This window comes from Chanodichthys erythropterus, chromosome 21, assembly GCF_024489055.1.
Source record: "Chanodichthys erythropterus isolate Z2021 chromosome 21, ASM2448905v1, whole genome shotgun sequence".
Classification (NCBI taxonomy): Eukaryota; Metazoa; Chordata; class Actinopteri; order Cypriniformes; family Xenocyprididae; genus Chanodichthys; species Chanodichthys erythropterus.
In genome coordinates, this window is record NC_090241.1 from 13,491,276 (window position 1) to 13,506,209 (window position 14,934).

At 37.7% G+C, this 14,934-nt stretch overlaps 1 protein-coding gene across 1 annotated transcript; it reads left to right on the top strand.

Moving 5' to 3' along the window:
* Positions 1-2,503: 2,503 nt before the first annotated feature.
* Positions 2,504-14,286, top strand: ddx17 (DEAD-box helicase 17). Its single transcript, XM_067372751.1, has 13 exons — positions 2,504-2,970; positions 3,182-3,338; positions 3,445-3,541; positions 3,708-3,841; positions 3,943-4,008; positions 4,184-4,325; positions 6,604-6,764; positions 7,023-7,195; positions 7,352-7,462; positions 7,549-7,610; positions 7,698-7,757; positions 12,529-12,762; positions 12,923-14,286. The coding sequence occupies exons 1-13, from the start codon at positions 2,915-2,917 to the stop codon at positions 13,468-13,470; spliced, it is 2,001 nt and encodes a 666-aa protein (XP_067228852.1). The 5' UTR covers positions 2,504-2,914; the 3' UTR covers positions 13,471-14,286.
* The last annotated feature ends 648 nt before the right edge of the window (positions 14,287-14,934 follow it).

A 14,934-nucleotide genomic window follows, 5' to 3' on the forward strand; every position in this document is an offset into this window, starting at 1 on the left:
AAACATAAAATAAAAGCATTCAAGACGTTTTGCTCTCAGTATCATTAAAAACATATGCTATGCTAACGTAACATTTTGCTAACATATATTTCAGACGATCAAGGAAATCACAGAGGTAAAAATATTAACAAAAGTACTTAAAGTAGACTGTGGGTAATGTTACTTAACAATCTGACGCAGTTGTTGAACTTTATTGCTATAAAACTGACGAGAAACACGGAGAAACGTCGACGCTGTCCTCTCCAGCAGCTTGAATGTTTTCCCGGTTGCCATGGCAACTCTAACGGCCACCTGCACTAACGTAAACATAACAATAAAAAAAGGTTTTGCGTCTTTCCAAAGTTAACTTTATACATTTTTATAAAAGCCATTTATTCGTTGTCACCTCGGAAAAATAAATTCTTCTCTCAGAAAAATTAACTTTACACTCTTATCAACATACTGTGGGCACGCGCGCACTCCATTTGTGGAGGCGCGCGCTGTATGTCACGTCACTATATATAAAAAGCAGTCATCCATACTCTGATTTGGTGAAAAGAAACATTTTTTTTTTCTTAAGGGGACATTTCAGTCTTGTGTCTGACATTTAATTACACGTTTTATATTGCAAATTCTGGTAATAATAACATATAAAGAATGTGTAAATGATGGTAATGAAATTACGAGCACATGACGTTGCTGTTACGTTGCCAGTAAGTCATGGAATGACCATTATATTACGAATAGAGGACGTATCTGGAACGTCCTTGGTAATCTTGTAACGTTAGGAGAACGTACTGACGACGTTGTGAGATGGTAATCTGAAGGTAATGAAATTACTGGCATGCGACGTCGTAGTTACGTTGTCAGTTAGTAAGTCATGACATTACCAAAAAGTACGAATACATTACGTAACTGTTACGTCGTGTGTTAGCTGGGATATGTGGTTAATCTGTGCTTTTCACGGCAGAGGACTGTTATTTTGTTGAACGAACTGAAGATGACGTCACTGGCTCAGATTTGATTGACCAATCGGCTGAAAGGGGCGTGTAATGACCGCCCACATGTGGAAAACGAGTTTTGAAGTCATGTTTCCGTTTTCTATCCGTGACCCGAAAAAACGAAAATCGAGTCAAAATCTCGTTTTTCCGTTTTTTTTTAACAAAAAAAAAAAAAACGGGAAACAACCGTTTTCTCGTTTCTGCATATTTCATTTCAAATTGGAAAACAAACTATCAAAACGTACACGGACCGTTGGGTTCCCTCAAGAATTTCCCTGTATATCCATAATGCTCCAGCTTTTTCTAACCATGCAGGTACAGCTTCTATCTACAGTACATGAAGATGGAAAGAAGGAAATAACTGGCAGTTGAAATTATATTTCAATAACATTTGAAAACAGAAATAAAACATGAGAACATAAAGTTCAAATAACGCAAAAAGAAGGGGGAAAAAAGCAGGCTGGTCCAGAACTTCTATTAATTGGTGCGATTTCGTCCATCCATGAATTAATCCCATCTGCCCTGTACATTCAGTTTCAGTTAATGACAAAATTTGTCCATTTTTATTGCTTTAGCTACATACAAAGAAAACTGCAAACACAACCTACAAGCTGATGACAATATAAAATGACAAAAAAAAAAAAAAACTAATTAAAAAAGAAAAAATAATTTGTATTACATAATGTAAAGGTAAAAGGAGAAAGGAATAAGGAGAAGAAAGGGGAAAAATAAGCAAGTTGAATAGCCCTACTGATAATGAGCCAAAGACCATTTGTGGCAGGCAGTCATTTATTACCCCAGTAAAATAGGTAGTTTAGCATTGTTTGGCATTGTCTCAAATATGTGGTGTTGTGTTTTTTTTTTTTTTTTCTTTTCTTTTCCTTTTTAAATGTTTATTCATTTATTATTTTGGTAAAAAATTATTAGAAAATGCAACTCTGTCTCCATTTTAATTTGGGTGCGAATGTGGACACAATCTTTCTTCTTGGCACCCATGTTTTCTTGTTTGTGTGGTTGTGTGTCCATATCGGTCCATATCTTGTGGTGGTTCCCAGTTTTCTATCAGGTAGTGGATGGTACAAACAAAACAGGCTTGTGTTGTAATTTCGCTGAATCAAGCTGGATGTATCAAATACATTCTGTGTCTCAGGTCAGTTGTTATTGATACTGAAATATTTTTTTGCGTGTTTGTTTCACGAAAAAATCACGAATAAATGTACTTGTTTGTTTGTCACACGTCACGTGAACGGATTACGTCGCTGCCACATGGTATCTGTTACTTTTCCCTGCGCAGTTGACTGTTGACCAATTACAATTGATTGTGGTTAAAGGATAAGAAAGATATTAGTACATTTAGTAGCACAGTGGTACTATTTTTTTGCTGTGACTGCTATAAAACAGTTTTGAAATTGTTCTATATTTATTCGCCCAGTCTTCTAAAGCGCAATTAATTTCGATAGTGCCTCGAGAGATTCCGTTAGGTTCATCATTGTTTGGAGTTCAACCTCCGGTTTTTACGCTCTTATGCGAATTCATTGTCACACTACGCGGTATTCGTTGCGTTATTTGTGTACTTTCAATACACCCCTACGTACAAATGCTACGATGTTAAACGGGGCGGACCCAGTTGCGTAGTGGTAGACGACATTTTCTTTAACCGAGTGAGCACGAAGGTGTTGTTTTTCTAACTCAAAACTGGCGTGTTTTTCACGGGTTTGTTGTTTGTAAAAGTCTGTTTTCATGCTGTAACGAGTTACATGCAGAATTTGCACCCTAACCTACTCTAAAACACCCTCATAACATATTACATATCTACCGCTTATCAGAGAAAAAAAAACACATTTCCACAAACCAGGTAGGACCAGCGTTTCTTCGTTTCGTTCTGGAAGAAAAGGTAATCATTCTGCTCGGGTTTTACTTTACTGGTCAAGGAGATGAGAGGAAGCTCCTCATATGGAGACCGAGACAGAGATCGAGGACGGGACAGAGGGTGGGCCTGTATATTTAATCGATGTTTGTTTATTTATGCGTATTAATACATTTTAATCATATCAGTTTAATTGGATAGGAGATATTGAATAATGATATTTTTGGTTTAAGTTAACAGATTTAACTACTTGTCCATACACTTCTCTTAAACACTGCTTATAACTGACAGGAAAAGCAAAGGATTTAAAGTTTAAGATATGAATATCTCACAGGCCTCGCTTTGGATCCAGTCGAGTTGTCCAACCTCCACCTAAGAAGTTTGGGAATCCAGGAGATAGGCTGAGGAAGAAGAAATGGGACCTGGACCAGCTGCCCAAATTTGAGAAGAATTTCTACAGTGAACACCCCGAGGTTCATCACATGAGTCAGGTAATAAAGAACCTAATTATATATAAAAAAAAAAAAAAATTGGTCTACTATTTTTTATTTTTTTATTTTTTACTTTAATTTATATTTATCTTTGTATATTTAATAGTATGATGTTGAAGAATATCGCAAGAGGAAAGAGATCACTGTCAGAGGCTCTGGCTGTCCAAAGCCTGTTACCAACTTCAATCAAGCTCAGTTTCCTCGTGAGTTTAATTCACATGTATATCACTTTATTCTAAAGGCCCTTTCACACTAAACACAAATATTTGGTGCAAGCAAAAAATTTAATTGAAAAAGGGGATCTAAATTAATTTTTTTTTTTTTTTTTTTTTTTTTTCAAAACGCACTTACTTTTCTGTGTTTTTTAAGAATATGTGATGGAAGTGCTTCTGCAGCAGAACTTTAAAGAGCCCACTGCAATCCAGGCTCAAGGTTTTCCTTTGGCTCTCAGTGGCAGGGACATGGTGGGCATCGCTCAGACTGGCTCTGGAAAAACACTGGCTGTAAGAGACCTACATCTACAACCAACAGCCAGAGAAAACACACATACTTAAATACCAATTCCAAGTAAAGTCATGTTTACTTATTTTAATGTCCTCCACAGTATCTGCTGCCTGCCATTGTGCACATTAACCATCAGCCATACCTAGAGAGAGGGGATGGCCCCATTGTAAGTTGCAATACAACTTTTACCTCAATAATTGGTAGAAGTGGGCACTGATTTAGAATCAAAATTGTGTACTATTGTTGATGCACAGTAGGATCAAAATGAATCCAAACTGCTTTGTTCAATCCAAAGTACATTCTTCATTTCTGCTGTGTTTCCTGCTTTCTGTTCTGTTTAGTGTCTTGTGTTGGCACCCACGCGTGAATTAGCCCAGCAGGTGCAACAAGTGGCTTATGACTATGGCAAATCATCCCGAATCAAGAGTACCTGTGTTTATGGTGGAGCCCCTAAAGGTCCACAGATCAGAGATTTAGAAAGAGGTATGGAATGGATCTGACCAACATCTACAACTCACTAACAAAATGTGATTTCTATTTTTTTAATGCTCAAAATATAATCATGATTATTCTAAGAAAATAATTCCTGTGAACTAAACCGATCCGAGACATTTCTATTTATTTATTTTTTTTATATACAATACCTATTTTTAATGCTCAAAATATAATCATGATTATTCTAAGAATTCCTGTGAACTAAACCGATCCGAGACACTGAAAACTAAAAAAATCAACTAAAAGCTCACTAATGTGTGTAAAAGAGCATGGTGCCATGTTTCACTCTGGAACATGCAGGTTGGCAGGCTATAAATGTACATAATTAAATCCTAGTCTTTGCCAGTGAAAATCTGACAAATACAGAATAAATGGTGTCACTGTAGAGCCCAGGGCAGCGTTTCCCAAAAGCTTCGTAAGTACCAATGGAGCTACGATCAACTTAAGGAAACACTACCTTGGCCAGTTTGACCAAAATAGCTGTAAAGTGCTCTGTCTTGGTGTGTTCAAGTCACTTTCGTCAGAGCAAGATGGTGGTGTACCTTCTCTTAATTAACTACACAAAAAAGCAAGTTTCTTTTAACTCTGCTTGAAGAAAATTAAGAACAAAGAATGTGCATCAGGTGTTTTGGTTTTTAATTAATTTATGAAGCCACTGTAATCTTTATTGTTATATAACAATGCTATCAAATTGTGTGCAGGCAGTGAGCTTATTTTGTTGTAAATAAAAAAATAAAAGCCTGAGAATGTCACCACAAAATACCTACAAATATACCTTGTGGTATTTTGATATATTACTTACTAAAACGCCTCCAACTCGGAAACTCTGAGATCAAAGAAAATGCAGAGTTTCCCACAAGTAATTACGACACTGTCCGTGTGTGCAACTTGTAAATACAGTCTTTTCGACATGACTTTAAGGCACCATTTTTATCCAGCTGGAAAATAATGTAACCCTTTTTGTGTTTTCCCAATTTAAAGCTTAACAAATAATTCACTGAAATGGACTTACATAGACTTGCATGTTTCTACAGTAATATTTAGCACATCTGTAATATTGGTGCAGAAATACAAATCTTAACTTTTGGGGTTAGTCATGGTCTGCTGAAAGTAATTTGTTAGTACTTTTACAATTTTAAGTTGTGTTTTATGTTAAATGATTGAGGGGTGTGGATAATAACATCCCTGCATTGTTTTTGAAAATGCTTATTATTGCATTTATATAGTAAAGCGTTAAAGGGTTAGTTCACCCTAAAATGAAAATTCATAATTTGCTTCCCCTGGTGTTGTTCTAATGCAGTATGCCCTTCTTCTTTTATGGACCACAAAAGGAGTATTTAAAAAAAAAACAAAGTCCCATTCTGCACTTGTGCTTTTCCATATAATGGCAGTGAAGAGCGACCAGCATCAAACTTTTTAAAAAAAGATCCAAAAGTACCTCCGAATGATTCCATGTGACGCATGCCATTTATTCCAAGTGTTCTGGGGGTATACAATAGGGTTTGATGGAAAAACAAACTGAAATTTATTGAATTATTTAACTAAAATCCTGAGCTTGGCTGTTGGTCTTCTGTGCACAGCTACGCAACATGCACATTCTTTTAGCACCGCAATTCACTCCATCTCACTCAGAAAAAGAACACAAGTTGAGAGAAATCAAGATTAACAAAAACACAACATGAAATACAATCCATCTACTTTCTAAATAATAATAAAATAAATCCAATGAGTCATAAGAAGTTATCATGTTCACACCTGTCAACTGTATATGGATAAAGATACAGATACTTTTTTGGGATTGCTTTGTATTTCATGTGTATTTATTAATCTTGATTTCTTACAATTTGTTTGCTTTTTCTGGGTGAGATGGAGTGAAACGCAGCGTTAATAGTGTCTCACAAATGTGCATGTCAAGGTCAGGATTTTTGTTAAAGAATACATATATTTGTTTTTTTTTTTAAACAAACCCTATTGAACACTTGAAAATATGGCATGTCACAGAGATCATTCTGTGATACCTTTGCATCTTTTAAAAAGCTTGATGCTGATCACTTTTCACTGCCGTTATATGGAAATGTGCTAGTGTGACATTTTTTTAAAATTCCTCTTTTTTTTGGTCATGGCATGTAGAAAAATGGTGGATTGAGCTGTGGTTCTCAACCCTGTTCCTGGACAAGTGTAATAGTAGCTTTGTATATTTTCTGATTAATTGAGCAGGAATAGTTAAGGGCTTTTCTTTCAATAAATATTGTTTGACCTCTTAAAGGTGTTGAAATCTGCATTGCCACACCTGGCCGTCTGATAGACTTCCTGGAGGCAGGAAAAACCAACCTACGCCGTTGCACCTACCTGGTGCTAGATGAGGCTGATCGTATGTTGGACATGGGTTTTGAACCCCAAATCCGCAAAATTGTTGACCAAATTAGAGTAAGTACTTTCCTTTTGTGAAACATTCTTTTTGTCCGTCTTAAACCTTTGTTTACTTAACTGTATTTGACAGTTCATGGATGTTAAAATTACACGCACATTAGTGCTAGACTGAAAATCTAGGATAATCGGCAGTAATAATGGACTCAAAAAAAGGGCCTTGTCTGTGTTTAAGATTGCTACCCATAATCACTTTCCTTAGAATACATATCATTAAGCTCAATTGTTTACGTTTGCTGCTATTCCTGTTTCCTTCAGCCTGACAGACAGACTCTCATGTGGAGTGCTACCTGGCCTAAAGAAGTGCGTCAGCTGGCTGAAGATTTCCTCCATGACTATGTCCAAATCAATATAGGAGCTCTAGAACTAAGCGCAAACCACAACATCTTGCAAATAGTGGATGTCTGCATGGAAAATGAAAAAGACAACAAGTAAGCTGATTTACCAGTGATGTCTCTAAAGTAGTGGATATGAAATTTATTGAGCTTTTATTAAGTTATTCAGGCATTGTGATTTGTGTTGGTTTACTTTCCTATTTGTCGGTATAAATCAAGATGAAAATGTTTCAAAGACATTTGTGCTCAAAGGCTGATTCAGCTGATGGAGGAAATCATGGCTGAAAAGGAGAACAAAACCATAATCTTTGTTGAGACAAAGAAACGTTGTGATGAACTGACTCGTAGGATGCGAAGAGATGGGTGAGACAAATTTTTATAATCCCTCTTAAAGGTTTTTGCAAAATTATATAGTATGCTGATGTAATTTGTGTTCTGTCTTTTTCCAGGTGGCCTGCAATGTGTATTCATGGTGACAAGAGCCAACCAGAGAGGGACTGGGTACTATCAGGTGAAGTTTTTAAGCTTCACATTTTATTGAAGCAGGCTGTCACAATTTTTCCTGACTGTTCTCACTGCATTGTGCTGTGTATTTCAGAGTTTCGCAGTGGAAAAGCTCCAATTTTGATCGCCACTGACGTTGCATCACGGGGTCTGGGTATGTTCTGATACTTGATACTCATTCAGAACCATTTCTGATTTTTTTTTTTTTTATACAATTCTAAACCGAATGATTATCTGATCGCCACTAAATAATACAGATAATATATAGACAACTCGATGACATGTACAACACTGACACATGCAGTCACATAATTGTGAAAAGTTCAGTGACGTCTCAAACTTTGACAACAGAGATGCACTGGTTAAGCAGATGTCATTCCTAGTCACAAAACACGGGACTACAAACTGCTCATCTTTTTGGAGAAATTCGTTGTTTTGAAAGCAAAATCACTTCTGTGAGATCCAAAAAATTGACTATAATAGATTTAACCTTAAATACATGAAATCATAAAACTTGATTGAAATGTTTGCTACACACTTGTTCTTTCACAAGAAATTCCCACTGAAGCATGTCCTCTTATATGTAATTGACTTTTTTCACACCTTAGCAGTTTGCATCCCTGCAAACAGCTAATCAAACAGTGTTTTCAAGTAATTATGTAATTATGTCAGACAGAAACCTAAATGATCACTGAAGTAATCGATAAATAAGTGCACTAGTCAAATATCGCTAACAATGAAACTTGGTCGATGCACACAGCCAAGTCCCATGTCCTGTATGTTCACACTTATAGTTTGGTTCTTTTGGACCGGACCAAAAAAAGAAAGGGATACATTTTTGTTTTAAATTTAATTTAACCAAACTGGCCAAGTGTGAACATTCTTAGTGGAATTCTTAAAAAAAAAAAAAAATCAAATATATAAAGTGCAGTTTATTTGTATAGCGCTTTTTACAGTACGCACTGATATTAAGATATTTAAGATATTATAAACATGAACATCAAGGAGTGTTCACATTGACAACTATTTACAGTAGCCATGCCATTCATTTTCAAAGAGAGTTGAAGATTTCCATCAATGTGTGACAGCTGTATCAGGTGGTGGATCGCAGTTAAGTAGGAACTCTCACCAACAGCACAGAGATTTGGTAACATCCAGTTATTTAATCCGTATCAGTGTGAACGCCCCTGTACTTTTCGTCAGCTCCAGTTGATGAACAGAGAACGCTGTTTTGTGTACTTGAAGGCTTAGGTATATTTCATTTTCCACATTCCACTTCATCCCGTGCATCTTGTGGCCCTTTCTTTTCAGTTGCTCAAATCATTTGCACATGTGCTGTGGTCTGCACACAAGTCTCCACAGATACAAAAACAGTGTGCACAGTAGGGATCTACATCTCCATAACTGAGGCCTATGTGATACGCATCTCAATGCATAGCCAATGATCCATTAAAGATACATATGAAGCAGCTACCGATACGATACGATTCAACTGTTACAATGCAGTGCAATCCTATTTTGATTCTATTCAACACAGTGCGAATCAATGCACTACGTTGCAATGGAAAAAGTTATGATGCTATGCAATTGAATTCAGATCGCTTTTATTTCTTTGGTTCAGACAGACAGCAAATCATAAATTAACTTAAGTGCTTTCTGACTTCTAACGCATGGCCCTTTCACAAACAGGCCTTTGTAGTGCCATGTTAATCTATATTTTATGTGACTCTCACGACATGCCTCGGTCTCCATAGTGTTAAGATGTTAAGTGTTAACTGTCCACAATATATGGAGTGGAATGCGGAAAAGTATACTTTTGGATTAAGAGTTTTAAGAAATTAAGAAATTCAAATTTATAGTTTAAGCACATAGAAATCAGTACCTAGAATTCTGCCTTGTCTTTTTTGTTTTGGATTATTTTGGTTTGCACCTTAATTGTTTGATGTTTTTACCTACAGCAATTCTTCTTTCACTCTCTCTCTCTTCTCCAACCTGTCCTTTTCTCTCTTATCTTTTCTTCCCAGCCTTCACTTGTTTGAGCAATATGCATATTTATTGACTAGTTGTCAAGTTTACCTTAAATCGTAAAAAGGACTCTGGGCTGACGGTGACTGACTGGTGGGCTGCTTCGTCAGTTTCCACATCCACAAGATGTTCCAGACATGTTAAACTTGTGCTGTCTGTTTCTTGTTACTAATGTAAAAATCCTCGCACATGTGGGGCTCACCGGCTCGCTGTTGACCCTAGCACGGATCTAGGGGAGCTGCTACCCTTCCCTCCTCTTCCCTGGGTCCTAATTCCAGTCTCCTTCCTGAACAAATTGTGTCCAAGTGTCCAGTTATCTTGGAAGATGTTAGTCAGTAGTCATGGTCAGAATAGAGATGGTCAGAACTTTTACTACACTTTTTATAAATATTTTACTTTATTACTTTTTTTGTGCAAAACTTCTTTCTGGAATCATTCAAATCTGGGTGAAAAATTACCTCACAAAAGATATTAGAAATTGCTATTTTGTTTTGTCTGGGTATGTTTGGGTTATTCTAGAGGGTCTTACACTATTATTGTTCTTTTTCCCCTTCAGGATTTTTGACTTCCTAACTGCCAGCCCAGGCATGCTGTGCTAATTTGACACAGTGGCCTCCCTCTACCATGTAACCAGACACTAGCACAGGGCTTGATTTGGATAAACTCTCTCAGCTGCGCCCCTATTTATCTTGAGTCTTAAGGGCTAGCGGCATCAACTAGCTTACTTTTTCTTTTTTTTTTTTACCTCAAAATCTGGATTGACCATTAAACATCTCAAAGGATACTATGGCCCCTCAGGGCTCTGTTAGATTCCAGGAAAGTCTGCCCCTAAGATAGATTTGGGGCTGAATGGCCCGCGGAGTGCTAGAGAGAGGGACAGAGAAAGTTAAGAGTGCTGGATGCAGTCCGGTCCGGTTTGTGGAGGCCCTGCAACCCAGCGAGAGAGAGAGAACTGGGGCAGAGCCGGTTCTGCTCCCGCCTGGCGTTGCTGGGGCAGGGCCGAGGGTGAAGGGGGGGCAGCTCAACGCGTGAGCCCACATTAACCTCTTCCTCTTGGGCCGCTCCACGGGACCCAGGACTGATCCCAGCCAAGAATAACCTAACCTAGGGTAAGTACCTGATCATGCCCTAGTCACTGCCCTGTTTATAAGAGCTGTTTCCATAGTGTGGCAAATGTCCTTTAAGAATGTTTGAATGGGTGTGGTAAGTGCCATGATATATTAGGCAATTATTGTATATGACTGTATTTCCATTTTACCACATTGCATTTTTCTTTAGATATCTAAAATGGTATTAAATATCATTATCATTTTCCAAAAGGAGACTGTTTTCTTTTAGGGTCAATAGCAGTGTTGTTAGAGCCCCTTTTGAACTGTAATGAGAAACAGACTTTTAATATGTCAAAAAAAAAAAAAAAAAAATCCTGTAATTTCTCCTCTTTAATACAACCTCAAGTATTGCTGGACACAGTTGTTAATTTTCATTGATAGTTCATGTAACACTTAAGATTAGAATAGCTGTTTATCTTTGGAATAGGTAAGTGCTTTTTTATTTGTACAGTGCTGCTCTGCTTAAGGCGGTTTCTCACTAGCCGACTGAAAATGGCTATTTGATAACAAAATTTTGGTCTCACATTATTCTGTTCAGTGCTTTCACACTAGCACTTTCTGGTTCGTACCCAGTTTCGTTTTACGTCAGTGTTCAGTTTGTTTGGATGATGTGAATGGTTTTCCAAGCTGTTGCTTTGATGTAAGCATACTGGTTCTGACCCAAAAATACATTGTGAACAGAATCCAGCAAGGGCAGTGAGAGAAGCAAGTTTCTGTTTCAATTCCCCATTACCCATATTTAGTCCCAGTAAAAAAAAAGAAAAGATGTTTGAATTAGATCCGATCACTGTCTAAAATGATCATTTCAAAGGAGACTAGTTGACTTCAAGTCGTAAGTGACATTAACCCAGCAAGTAGTTAATGCACCATCACTGAGAGATGCTCCATTGGAAATCAACTGCAAAATCGGCTAGTGAGACCCTGTCTTTGGGTTGAATTTAAGACAGAGCTTTATCTGAATTATTGTTATAGTGATGCACTGAAATTTCAGCAACTGAAATTTTTCAGTTTTGGAGGGAAGAATTCATTGACCGAAATGGTGGCTCCGGTTTCATTACGCTTCTCTGATTGCGTGTTTTGACACTATCAGTGTCTACTTCGTGTACACAACGTGGATCAGCCACAACTTGAAAACTTGTCAGCTGCTATGGCTGGGTTGACAATATCAATTAAAGATCTTCATTTTGATGGACCGCAATCATTTAGTTTATGCTGTTTTCAGTTGATTCATAAGCAAAACTTCACTAAATATTATTTGTAGTGCACATATCATCCAATAATCACAGTAAGCTTTGTTACTTTTTATATGAAATGAGTCTGAGCTTTCAAATTCTGTAAATTTTTAATACAAAATTCAAACAAATGTCCTTAGTAAACTCATCAATGAAAACTTAAATTTTGATTTCGATGTTAAAAAAAATAATTTCGGTGCATCACTAATTATATGTGTTAACACCTGGATATGTATGACTGTTGATGACAGCATACTTCAAAACTTTCAAAAAGTGTATTCAGATCATTGGATAACTTTTACAATTGAATGCCTATTAAAAGCATTGCATTTATTAAACATTACCCTTCTTGTATTGATCTTTTTAGTAATAGACAAACCTTACTCCAAAGCCATGCCTGTAAAATCCATGAAGAGATCCCAAACACAGATGAGTGAACAATGCCAGTGCTGCTGTCGCAGTGAACTAGGCAATGGTCCATTACTTCTGTCTACCTCACTTTCTAATTTTGAATTTTTTCTTCTTCCTCCATAAATGTATTTACCTTGGCCCCATGAAGATGTGGAGGATGTTAAATTTGTCATCAACTATGACTATCCAAACTCTTCTGAGGATTATGTTCATCGCATTGGCCGCACAGCTCGCAGCACCAACAAAGGTACAGCCTACACCTTCTTCACACCTGGAAACCTTCGGCAAGCTCGTGATCTGGTTCGAGTTCTTGAGGAGGCTAGACAGGCCATCAACCCCAAACTGCTGCAGCTGGTGGACACAGGTCGTGGGGGAAGTGGAGGTGAGAGTTTCAAGATGAGCTGAAGTTGGGCAGGCATGTTTCAGTTTGTAATATATCCTTGAAAAACTGGCACCATTTTAGAGGCAAATTTTTCTTTTTCACATTTCAAAATATTGTATCACTTGCCTAATTCCTGGCCTCTCACTGGCTACTTCTGTAGGTGGAAGGATGCGTTACCGTGGCAACAACTCAAGCTCAAATAACCCCAACCTGATGTACCAGGACGAATGTGAACGCCGTATGCGCTCTGCAACGGGGGGTAACAAGGGCAGCCGCAGCAACAACTTTAGCCGTGATGGAAGGTCAGGTGGGAGCAGCCGTGACGACCGCTTGTCTTCGTCTTCTTACAGAGATCGCAGTAGGGATGGACGAAACAACTACAACTCGGGGCCCTCCTATAACAGTGGAGGAGGTGACCAATACCAGAGCTATGGGGGTGGAGGAGGGGGGCAGTATGGCTCCAGAGGGGGAGGCTCACATCCAGGTGTAGGTGGTAGTGGGGGAGCCGGAGGGCAAGATCAAGCTGGGCCTCCCCAAGGTATGTTTGGAGCGCCGCCTCCAACTCCTCCTCAGCCTGGGCCAGGTCCGCAACCACTCATGGCACAACAGTTCCCTCCTCCACCACAGCCTGTCATTGGATTCATGGGTCCTGGCCCATACCCATTTGCCTCACCACCACCACCCCTTCCTCCCCCTCCCAGAAAGTAGCATCTAGAGGCATTGCTGTCTTTTCAAATCTTTTCTTGTTGTAGTAGTAACCTGCCCCTTTACCAGTCTGAACGTTTGAATATAGCTGTGTAATATGGTGTGCTCTTTATTTTCTGTTGTATTGTCATAGAAAAGAATGGCTTTGCGTTTAATCAAGCCAGTGGTCCAGGGTCTTGAAAGAAGGGCTTCTCGACTTTGTTTTTTGGTTCTCAAATCTTGGTCCTGAAGAAAAACCAGCTACGAAGCATCTTTAGTTTGTCATAAAAACTGAATTATCTTTAGATATTGTGACTTTTTTTTGTGTATCTTCTTCAATACATCTTTTGATTACAGTTGGTCAATACTTATGATGTTTATTGATGTTTTTAAAAAGTGTAATTTGTTTTATTAAAGATACTTACTTAGTTTTGCTAACTTTTAGCCATTTTGCTAACTTCAACCACACACCCTGGAAAACCCACCCACCAATGTCTGCCAACTCAACGTCATCAACCTGCAAAAATGCAAAATGTTTGATAGCTGGAGGTAGCTTCCATTTCAAAAGCTAACCACTCTGCATCTTGCCTTAGCACTAGCCAATTAATATGCTTAACCTTACCTATACCCAATGCATACATTAAATTATACTGTTGGTTTGCATTATTGCATTACTATATTGGATGATCAGGCATCACAAACAGCTATCCCCTGAGGTCCTGGACAAGACTCAGCTTGTTCATGACAGCCCTCTGATTGGAAGGGAGCTGGAAATGAACAAATTCTTTTTATATAATCACTTTGTATTACAGATTTTAATAAAGAGTTCAATACAGATCGTTCTCATCAATTTTTTGATTATATACCTTATTCAACTTTTGATCAAAGATTTAAAATTATGAAAACATGCATTTTAAACCCCAGAGAAAAAGAATAACTTTATTTCCCTTAAATACATATTTGCACTACATTCACTTCTCCATATGTTTAGTCTGTATAAGTTTTTGGCAAATGTACATAATAGCAATACCGATATTTACACTTTGTCAGGTTGGAAGGACAATCTGGAATGCAACTGGCTTTATCACAGACCTTTAACTGTAGGGAGACACAAACTAGAATTGTTTATTTGAGAACTAATTTAAATTCCTGTCTGCAGTGAATTCTGATGCAGCAGCAGCATCCTGATTCAGCAAATTATTTCTGTTAACATTTTCTGAATACAGAATCCTTCTGATAACTTATCTCATACAAGCATGGTGAAGGGTGAAATAGTATTCATTAAACTGTACTGCACTGAAAGAGCCCAGATTAACTGTGGAACAATCAAGGATTCAAAAAAGTGTCTACCCAAGGGGCAAATGCTTGTTATTCTGCCAATTAAAAACAAGCATCAAACACAAAAATATATTCACATTAGCATGAAAAAAAAAAAAAAAATCTGATTAGGCACGTACGGTAAATATAAACAAGACATCAGCGTGAAGT